The 11150-nt window shown below is 45.1% G+C and overlaps 1 protein-coding gene across 2 annotated transcripts in view; it reads left to right on the forward strand.

The window, feature by feature from the left end:
* Rabgef1 (RAB guanine nucleotide exchange factor 1) overlaps positions 1-8860 on the forward strand; it is a 42074-nt gene extending 33214 nt beyond the window's left edge. For both annotated transcript variants that reach the window (XM_055606337.1, XM_055606336.1), the window contains exons 5-9: positions 816-897; positions 2211-2343; positions 4103-4194; positions 6090-6346; positions 7299-8860. In XM_055606337.1, the coding sequence (XP_055462312.1) occupies positions 816-897; positions 2211-2343; positions 4103-4194; positions 6090-6346; positions 7299-7697 (963 nt within the window). In that variant the 3' untranslated portion in view covers positions 7698-8860. The remainder of the gene's footprint in view (positions 1-815; positions 898-2210; positions 2344-4102; positions 4195-6089; positions 6347-7298) is intronic.
* The last annotated feature ends 2290 nt before the right edge of the window (positions 8861-11150 follow it).

Below are 11150 nucleotides of genomic sequence, written 5' to 3' on the forward strand. Positions count from 1 at the left end.
AATCCCAGCACTGGGGGAGGCAGAGGCAGGCGGATATTTTTGAGTTTGAGGCCAAAGTGAGTCTAGGACAGCCAAGAATATACACAGAGAAACCCTGTCTCAAAACAACACAAAAAAGTGAATGTGGATTCTTACTTTATGCCTGTACAAAACTTAAAATAGGGTGGGGATTTGGTTAGGCAGGAAAGCACTTATGTAGCATTCATGATACCCTAAGACCAATTTCCAGTACCAGTTTAAAACAAAATTGGATGAAGCAATGGGCTCGTGGTTAAGAGCACTGGCTGCTCTTCCAGAGGACACAGGTTCAATTCCTAATACCCATATGGTGGCTCACAACCATCTATCTGTAGCTCCAGTTTGAGGAGATCCACGCAGCACCCAATTCTGGCCTCTGTAAACACACATACCCTAAGGCACACACACACATACCTGTAAAATAAACAGATACGTGAATATTAAAAAAATCAACTCAAAAGAGATCAAAAACCTTATGTTACAGCTATTAAATTCTAAAAAGTCTGGCCTACACAGCAAGACCCTGTCATGAAAAATTAATAATAGTAACAACAATAATAATAGTACAATAATAATGATGAGAATGATGATGTAAATGCAATAAATGGAGTGTACACATATTGTATGCACATGCAGTGAAATGCAGAGATCATGATTTTTCCTTCTTGTAGAATATGTGTAACTTGTAACTGCTTTTCGAACTGGCTCAGTGCAAGGGGTGTGTTTTAGAAACTTGTTAAAATTTAGTGTTCTCAAACTTTTCAGCTCTTCACCAGTCTCTTGTCTGTTGATTCCAGGACTTAAGCATCGAGGAACAGTCAGAATGTGCTCAGGACTTTTACCAGAACGTGGCTGAAAGAATGCAGACCCGAGGGAAAGGTAATGCGCTGTCCGGCAGCTGTGACGGGGTAGCCAGCTGTAGCTCGTTAGCTGTCCTCCTTCTGTGATTGGCCTGGCTGGTGCTCATGCCAGCTTGCCAAAGTACTGAGCTAACACTGGAAGCTGCCTCATACCTGTAGTGCCTTTAAAATGCCTCCCTATGTCTGACCAGGGCAGTTGGGTATCATTTTGAGTGATGTAATATCTATATTATGGGTAAAGTGAGGAAGATCAAAAGTGCTCAGGAAGCTTTCTATATGAATTGCCCATGTTGGAACTGCCATTTTGGTGAGTCATTGTTCATGATGACATAATCCTAAGGGAGTTGGAGGCAGGAAAAAGTTGAGACCCAGCAACTTAGAGCTTTGGGTTCGAAGAGATTCTCTGGGACTAGCCTTCTACTGACACTATATTTTAGGATGCATTTTGCATATGCTTGATGTGTATGTGTGTGCTTCAGAGAGAACGTGGTAGCTTTGTGGGAATTTGCCAGCACTTGGCAGCCTTGGGAATTCCAAGTGTTTTACCAATGTAGCAATAGAGAGGGACCCACAAGAAGTCATCCCCTTTGGCAGGGCATATATCTTAGGTTCCACTGAAACAGCTGAAGCAATAGGTGGGAGTTGTGTAAGCGCTGTAGTGTGAAAAGTTGCAACCACCATGCCTGGTTTAGACAGGGCCAGGAATGGATATGCATGCTGGGTAAGCATGCATGCTGGGTAAGCACTCTACTAATTGCGCCATGTCCCCAGCCTGAAGAGGTGTAATGTTTGGTTGCTTGTTTGTGTCTTGAGACAGGGTTTCTCTGTGTAGCCTTGGTAGCCTTGGCTGTTCTGGACTCACTTTGTAGAGCAGGCTGGCCTCGAACTCACAGAGATCCACCTTTCTCTGCCTCCCTGAGTGCTGGGATTACAGGCCTGTGCATTGCCACTACCACCACTCAGCCAATAGTTGTGAATTTTTAAAAGGGATTTGTTTGTTTGTTTGTTTGTTTGTTTGTTTTTCAAGATCAGGTTTCCCTGTGTAGCCTTGGCTGTCCTGGACTCACTTTATAGACTAGGCTGGCCTCGAGCTCACAGAGATCCACCTGCCTCTGCCTCTGCTGGTGCTGGGATTACACCACCACTGCACTGGGTTCTTAAACGGGATTTTTTATGTGATATTTGTAGTTTCTTTACTGGATGTATTTATAGCAAATTTATATTATTGTTGTTGTTGTTGTTAGTATTATTACTGTGTGTGAAATACCATAAAAACATAATCTTAATTTGAAATTCTTCTCTTGAGCTGTTTTACCCATTTGTGTATTCCAGTGCCTCCAGAGAAAGTGGAGAAGATAATGGATCAGATCGAAAAGCACATAATGACCCGTCTTTATAAGTTCGTGTTCTGCCCAGAGACGACTGATGATGAGAAGAAGGATCTCGCCATTCAGAAGAGGATCAGGTAACTACCGTGCCTGTCCTTTCTCTGCTGTCTAGAATGGAACAATGGCATGTAGGCAGTAGCATGTGTGAGCTTTCGTGGGCTCCTCAGCCGGGCTGACGGAACCTGCTTTTCTATCTCGCTCCAGTTGGCTGGAGATAGCAACTGTTGGGTATGTGAGATCGTTCTAGGTCATGTTTCAAGGAACATGAGAACTTCATTTCTTGCTTCCTTGTGTTGTCTTATCAGGCGGGAAAGTGTGACTGTCTCAGGCAGTGGGTATCGTCTTCCCTTCTACCCACCCTGTTGGGTTGCAGTCTCCAGGCATCCCTGCAGGCTCGTCTTTGCCAGTCTGAACTGGTGACAGTTGCTGACTTAGGGAACCAGTGGAGTGAACCCAGACCCTGAGTTCAGCAGCTGTGGGACACTAAGGAACAAGCCACCTCTGTTTGTTACTTTTTCACTGTTGTGGTAAAATGCTTGACAGAAACAGTCAAAGAGAAGGAATTCTTTTAGCTATGGTTCAGGAGAGAGTATAGTTCATCATGGTGGGGAGGGCAGGCTCTGGCAGGAACAGGCAGCCGGGGCTCTCTATGACTCCGTGGATCAGGACGCCTCTTCTCCTCTCCTCCTCTTTTACAAACCATACATGTGTACATGTATGTGCTTGAGTGTATGGTATGTGTACCGTGTGTGTTCAGGAGCCCTTGGAGGTCAGAGGACGCATTGGGTCCCCTGGATCTGGAGTCACAGATGGTTGTGAGCCTCCATGTGGGTACTGAGAACTGAACCCAGGTCCTCTACAAGAATAGACTGTGCTCTTAACCTCTTATCCATCTTTTCTTTGCCTTTTGAGACAGAGTTTCATGTAGCAGAGGCTAGCTTGTCTTCTTGCATCTACCTCCCAAATGCTGGAATTACACGTGTGCCCACCATGCCCTCTCCTCCCTTTTATTCACCTTGAGTCCTGAGCCCATGGAAGGCGCCACTGAAATTTAGGGTAGCTTTTACCTTCTAAGTTAATCTGCTCTACCTGACTTCACAGCTGAGGCCAGAGGTGTCATCTAGGGGATTCTAACTCAGTCAGGTTAACAGTGAAGATCAAGCATCAGTCACCCCAGTGTGAGAACAGTTCCAAGGCGGAGTTATGGGAAGTGTCCTGAGGCCCCTTTGTTCTTGGCTGAGGAACCCCACATGAGGTCTTAGATAAAGGGGCTGGTAATTAAAGGGACTGGTAATTAGATAAGTACATGGAAATGTGGCACCAGAAATGAGTTGACACAGGGAAGATGCAAAATAGAGCCCAAGGCCAAGTTCTAGAGGTTAGATGGATGCTAGACTGAGGGGTAGGTTGAAGGCATTAAGCATTCATCAGAGGCCAGTGAAAAGTCAGGGTGAGCCAGGAAGTGACTCAGGTTGAGGGTCTTCAGGGGCTCTTGGGTATTTTGGACGTTGAAGGCAGGGTGTAACAGTGTAGGGTAGGACCAGCTGTGGACTGTGAAGACAGCAAGCCGCAAATTCTCAGCCTTTATTGCAGAATCTCCTTTGAGCCAGGAGACTCTGTCCTCTGCTGTGATAGGTACAGAAGCAGTGTGCTGTTTTAGGGCTGGGCTTCCTTGTGTCAGCTAAGCTCCTGTATGGGCAGGAGTCATGTGCTTGAACTTGGGGTTGCCTCATAAGTCAGTGGTACCCCTGTTTTCCTTTGATTGGAGGAAACAACAAGAGTAGAGTTATCTACCCTGTGTTCTTGGGCCTCTTCCTGACCATCCCTATCTTGCAGGGCTCTGCACTGGGTGACACCTCAGATGCTCTGTGTTCCTGTCAACGAGGAAATCCCTGAAGTGTCTGACATGGTGGTGAAGGCGATCACAGGTCAGTGGAGCTGAGAGCTTAACATCTGATGATCTTCATAGGTTAACATGATGCTGCAGTATAACCCACGGAAAGCCCTTAATACCCATACATCCTTCCCTCCTCCCTTCTCTCCCTCTTTCTTTCTTACTTCATTTACGACAGGATCTCATTTTGTAACCCTAGTTAGCCTGGAACTTGCTATGGAAGACCAGGCTGACTTCAGACTCACAGCCTGAGTGTTGGGGTGCTACCCACTACAGCAAGTAAACTCCTTTTCCCCTTCTGTCTCCCTCTCACCCCATCTCTCCCTCTGTCCCATTCTCCCCAATCCCTCTCTCAAGAGAGGGTTTCTCTGTGTAGCCCTGGCTGACCTAGAACTCACTCTGTAGACCAGAGTGGCCTCAAACTCATAGAGGTCTGCCTGCCTCTGCCTCCCAGTGCTAGGATTAAAGGTGTGCACCACCAGCCCCACTAAATTTTCTCTTTTTTACTTGAACTACTTTTGTCATATTTTTAAAAACTATTTATTTATTTATTTATTTTTGCTTTATGTGCATTGGTGTTTTGCCTGTATATATGTCTATGGTAAGATGTCAGATCCTGGAGTTACAGACAGTTGTAAGCTGCCATGTGCATGCTGGGAATTGAACCTCTGGAAGAAGAGCTAGTTCTCTTAACTGCTGAGTTATCTGTCAGCCCCATGGTTTTGATAAACTTTTAAGTAGCCTACTTTTCTTTGTTTGTTTCTTCCTTCCTTCCTTCCTTCCTTCCTTCCTTCCTTCCTTCCTTCCTTCCTTCCTTCCTTCCTTCCTTCCTTTCTTTCTTTCTTTCTTTCTTTCTCTCTCTCTCTTTCTTTTTCCCTCCCTCCCTCCCTCCCTCCCTCCCTTCCTCCCTTCCTGTATGAGGACAAAAACAACTTGTAGGACTCGGCACTCTCCTTCCACAGTGTGTGCCACAGGACCCAGACTCAGGCTGTCCAGTGTAGCAGCAAGTACTTTTACATAGCAACCCATCTTGCTGGCCCAAAATGTCATTATTTGATCACTGAGCTAAACTAAGGTAAAATTCAGCCAGAAATGACAACGGCTCTACTATTCTTCTCCACTCAAGTTAGCTCTTCTGGCTTTCATGTCTAGGAAGGGCTTGTCAGTAGTCACATCCCTGAGAAGCAGTATACACAGCGAAGACTTTCTGCACTGAATTTTGAGATATGGATTTTGAAAAGAGGCAGGGGATGGGGCTCAGCCTCCTAAGCCCTGTGTTCCATCCAGGACTGCATTAGTTAACTGGATGTGGTGGTGCACACCCACCATCGCAGCACTTGGGAGGTCAAGGTCTTTCTTGCTACATAAGGACTTGGGGCCTGCCTAGCCTATAAATATAAGCCCCAGTTGCAAAAATAAAAACAAAAAAGCAAGCAAACAACAAGAAACAGTCAAACGCTTTTTTAAAGCCTTGCTTTCCTCTTCCATGGAGCCCAGGGATGCTTGCCCATGGGCTTTTGGGCAAACCTGTGTCATGCCTCTGCTCTCTGCATGACCTCAGGTGGTCAGGCAGCCCCTCTGACACTCAGTGACCTGTGTTGGAGATGGATGGTCTAAAGCCGGCTTGCCTGGTTCACGCTTCGTGGTCTGTGGATAGGAATTTGTGTTTATTGTTTCGGGGATCTAAGTTCCTCCTATACTCAGTTAACTGCTGGGGGCATGGGTAGATTAGTGGGGACACCTCTGAATCCTAAAGGATTCAGAATATTTAGCCCATTGCTGCCCTCCCCACCTTTAAGATAAAAACAAGGGCTCATCAAATACCTCTGCTTATGCATCCTGTGCTGGGATTTGAGGTGTGCGGCACCCAACCAATCCAGTCGTTTCTCAGTGTCCAGTGCCTCTCAGTGGCATTGTCCTTCTTCACAGACATCATCGAGATGGACTCAAAGCGTGTGCCTCGGGACAAGTTAGCCTGCATTACCAGGTGCAGCAAGCACATCTTCAACGCCATCAAGATCACCAAGAATGAGCCAGCCTCCGCCGACGACTTCCTGCCCACCCTCATCTACATCGTCCTGAAGGGTAACCCCCCTCGCCTGCAGTCCAACATCCAGTACATCACTCGTTTCTGTAACCCCAGCCGCCTCATGACAGGCGAGGACGGCTACTACTTCACCAACCTGGTAAGATGTGACTCTTGAAGGGAGGGAGGAGGCCCTGGAGGGGATGTGACAGGTTCGTCTGTGACAGCTTAGACCTCCTAAGGGTGGAGGTGTGTGCGCACACTTCACCTTCCTGCATTTCTGCAGGAGTACACTGTCCCTCAAAGCACGTCATCTCTTTGAGGAGTTGAGATCCGAGGAGAGCAGGTTGCCTGGCTCCTGTTGCTTGCTTGGCATCAGCAGCTCTACAGTCGCATGTGATCTGCTGCAAGGAGGAATCGGCTGATTCCAGGGCTGCTGATTTCAGCATTGCCATTGACTTGAATAGGAGATGTTGGGAAAGGAAACTCACTAGCTCTTTTCTGATGTAGAAGCTGTTTGGGTTTTAGTAAATGTTTCATATGTAATAAATAACCAGAGCTCAGGGTGAGTTCAAGACAGGTAACACAGACTTGTGAACGCTCATCGGTGGGGACAGCTGGAACTCAAGAGGCAGAGCTGGGAGAGTTGATGGGGAAGACAGAATGGAGAGCAGAGGGCATAGTCTGCTGAGGAACAAGGAAGTAGTGGGGCTATGAAGCCACTAGAACAAATTCTGGAACTAAGAGAAAATCAAATGTTCAGAAAACTGGTTATGTTAGTACAGTGCCTGAAAGGATGCGGCGGGTCGATCAAAAGCTCTGTTTACATAGCTGTGCCCGTGCCTGTAATCTCAGGACTCTGGAAGCAGAAGTACGAGGATCTAGGGCATCAGTAACTAGAGATCATTCTTGGCTACACAGTTTAGGGCTAGCCTGGGCTGCCAGTTGTCTCAAAGACACAAGAAAGGGCTGGGGATATAGCTTGTGGCAGAGCATTTGTGCAGTGCTTGAGGGCCTGGGTTCAATCCTCAAAACTGGAAATGAGGAAAGATTTAAGAATCTACCTGCAGCCTTTCTGCCTTGACTACCACACTGTTCTCTTTCCTCTGCAGTGCTGTGCTGTGGCTTTCATTGAGAAATTAGATGCTCAGTCTTTGAATTTAAGTCAGGAGGATTTTGACCGATACATGTCTGGCCAGACTTCCCCGAGGAAGCAGGAGTCTGAGAGTTGGTCCCCGGAGGCCTGCTTAGGTGTGAAGCAAATGTATAAGAACTTGGACCTCTTGTCTCAGTTGAATGAACGGCAGGAAAGGATCATGAACGAAGCCAAGAAACTTGAAAAAGACTTAATAGACTGGACGGATGGAATTGCCAAGGAAGTTCAAGACATTGTTGAGAAATACCCACTTGAGATTAAACCCCCAAACCAACCATTAGCAGCCATCGACTCTGAAAATGTAGAGAATGACAAGCTCCCCCCACCGCTGCAGCCTCAGGTGTATGCAGGCTGATGTCTTGGACACCGTATTTATGTGGGGCTGATTGCAGGGAGCTGCTGTGTTCCACAGTTCAGGTCTGGAATATGAATTAACTGCTTAAAGTTTCAAAGTATTTTTAAGGTACAGCTTAGGGATTGTTTATTTTTTTTCTTTTTATTTTTTTTCTTAGCAGGGGAAGCTTAGTAAATAATAATGCAATATTTATTTGAGTTGGTGAAGTAGGTTTGTGTGAATTCTGTGTCAATCTTTTATGTCCTCCCTAATTTTTCCATGGGCTTCCTCTGTGGTAGACATTGTTGGTTTTGGACAAATACTGCCTTTAAAAGGATAAAACAAATGCTACAAAGTCTATGTTGAAATGAGTTCTATGTTCCCACACTCTTCCAGTGTGAAATAATTTTGTAATTGTAAAGATAGAAAATAATGTTAATAAGTAAATATGTAAAATTGTAAATATGTAAAAAAAAAAAAGGGTTAAGGGAGGGATGGTGTCTGCGTGCATGGCATTTCACGGGCTAATTTTTTTTTTTTTTTTAGGTAAAAATGAAATATATTGAATGTTTGCCTTTAGCACCATTTTATTTGGTTTGTTCCACTAAAACTAATCTAAAAAATTTGGGCTTCACCTTTAACAGTACATTAGCACTAACTGCCCTAAATCTGAGGTCCTTTCGGGTACATGTTACGAAGTGTGACACCAACTTTTAGGTCGCATAAGGTATTGTTCTACGATCCTGGTGAGGTGGCTCAGTTGTGAAGTGCTTTCCACATCACTGTGAGGACCTGAGTTCAATGTCCAGCACCCATGTCAAAAGCTCGCCATGGTGACGTGCACTTGCAGCGGCCCTGCCGGGAGGCAGAGGCAGGCAGGTTCCGGGGCCGCCAAGTGCCAAGCTTTGCCTCACCTAACCGCTCAGTTCCAGGTTCCAGGGAGAGACCCCGTCCAAACAAAGAAATCAAGACAGATGGCTCCTGAGAAAGGACACCCAAGGTTGACCTCTGGCCTCCACATGCCCACGTATGTGCCTGTGAACCTGTACATACTTGTACCACACACAAGTAAACACATAGAGTTGCTAGTTAGTACAGTTGACTTTGAGCTGTACTTGTAGCATCCTTTCTCTTACTCATCCAGTAAAGTTCCCCACCTCTTGTGGGGGTTGTTGCTGTTTTGATTTGTTTTGTTTTGTTTCTTAAACTTTGGTTTTTTGAGACAGGCTCTTACTCTGTAACCCAGGCTGGCCTCAAACTTCTGCTCCTTCTACCTCAGTCTCCCTGTTGTGATTGATGGGTATGTACTACCACACTCGGTTCATTCTGACGAATCAGCACCCACTGTGATACAAAGACTTGGATGGAATCAATGGGTTACGGAAACCTCTCTTAGAACTTTTAACCTCAGAACTGACATTTGTGGCTTGAGATCTTGTTGTTATGGCAAGACTGCCCTGTACATTTTGGAACACTGGGTAGCATTTCTGCTTTCTGCACCCAGTAGATGCCAGCAGCACCCCTCCCCCACCATGTTTGTGGGGGAAATGGTTTCCATTCACGTATGGTGGCACATGTTTCTAATCTCCTGGTACTCAGGAGGTGGAGGCAGGAGATCAGGTGTTCAGATCACCCTTATACACATAGTGAGTTTGAGGCAAGCCTGGGCTGTAGACATCCTGTCTCAAAGAAAAGAAAATAAATTTGTCTCTGGATATTATCAAATGTCTCCTAGGAGACAGAGCTAACCTCTGCCAAGAATCAGCAGACTCTTGTCATAAGGGGGTTATGCTCCTGCTAGTTATATGCTAAAACCAAAGACTATTGCACTGAGTATAGAGTGTATTGCTCCTTGATGTCTCCCTAAGTGAGGCCCTGCAGTGGGGAGCCTTCTCTAATCCGTGGGGAACCTCCTATAACCAGATCGTACCATGGATGATGACTCTTCTCCATGGCTTTCAGCACCCTTGTGAAATTAGGGGTTCTCAGGACACCATTCTTGAACAGTATCATGACATTCAAGTAGCTGGGAAAGGCTTTCTTCCTTTCTCAACATATTTTCCTAAATGTTTACTACAAATATGTAGTATAATAATTTTAGAATAAAACTAGGGCAAGTATATAACTTTAAAAGTATTTATTTTGTTTTTAATTATATGTGTATGTCTCTGTGTATACATGAGTGCAGGTACTTGTGGAGGACAGAAGAGGGCATCAGATCCCCTGGATCTAGAGTTATAGGCAGCTGGTAGTAAGCCACCTGATTTAGTTGCTGAGAACCAAACTCAAGTTCTCTGCAAGAACAGTATGTGCTGTTAACAATTGAGCCATCTCTCTAGTGTGAAATACTAGACTTTAGTGCTTTATTTAGGATGATATTAAATACACAAAACTTGACACATCAACTCTCACTAAAGACATAGAGTAGCTCAACCAGCTGTTCCCAAGTTCACCGAGAAGGCAGTGAATTATTGTCAGATGCAGTGAAAGAGCTGAGGAGATGGCTCAGTAGGTAAAATGCTAACTTTGCAAGCATGTGGCCCTGGGTTTAATCCCCAGAACCCTTGTTAAAATCCTGTTGTGGTGGTATATCTTTGTAATCTCAGCTCGTAAGAGGTGGAAACAGGAGGCTGCCCAGACAGCCTGGTCTCCTTGGAGAATCCCAGGCCAGTGAGAGATACTGTCTATCTTCAAATAACAAGGTGGGTAGCATTTGCCCAGAGGAACTAATTCAGGGTTGATGTTATATGGCTTCCACATCCATGTATAACCAGCTGAGATCTTCTTTCACAGTAACATGGGCCCAAGTGATTTCAGTATCTAGCACGCTTTCCTTTTCCTTATTTTCTCTATTTTCTAGGTGCTAGTCCAGGCCCACATAAGTCTAAATTTTTTCCTGGAAACATTCAGTTCTTTTAGTTCTACATCATTGAATAGAATAATCATATCAAAGCTGGTGGGGTAGAGGCAGAAGGTTCAAGAGTTTGAGGTCAGTTTGATCCCCAGCACTGTATAAGCAAACAGAAAAATAGTGCAGAGTCAGCCTTGGTTACATTAGGAGTTTATGGCCAGCCTCGGCTACACAACACCTTGTATCAAGAAACTAAAATAAGAATAAAATCAGCCCCTCATAAAAGCTGACTTCTGAGCTTCTTGTAGGTTGTTCACTGAGTTTCTGTTGGTCTGGTGCTTGAGATAATGGTCTCATGCCTCAGGTACACGGTTCTTATTTTCCTTAAATCAGCACCAGGACAGTGGCTAGAGATTCTGTTTTCTGAACAAGAAAGTGCAGTATTTATGTGCTGTGAATGTTATTCAAATCAAGTGATGGGAAAGATGTCCGTATCAATAAAGTTTCATGATCCATCCTTCTTCCAATTAGGTTGATGTTTGGCTCCTTACTGCAAGCATACATATAATTACCCACATTTTTGTTGCTGCGATTTAGATTGGGAGGTTTACAAGACAGCGATT

This window comes from Psammomys obesus, unplaced genomic scaffold (genome assembly GCF_907164565.1).
Source record: "Psammomys obesus unplaced genomic scaffold, mPsaObe1.curated_primary_1811, whole genome shotgun sequence".
NCBI classification, from domain to species: Eukaryota; Metazoa; Chordata; class Mammalia; order Rodentia; family Muridae; genus Psammomys; species Psammomys obesus.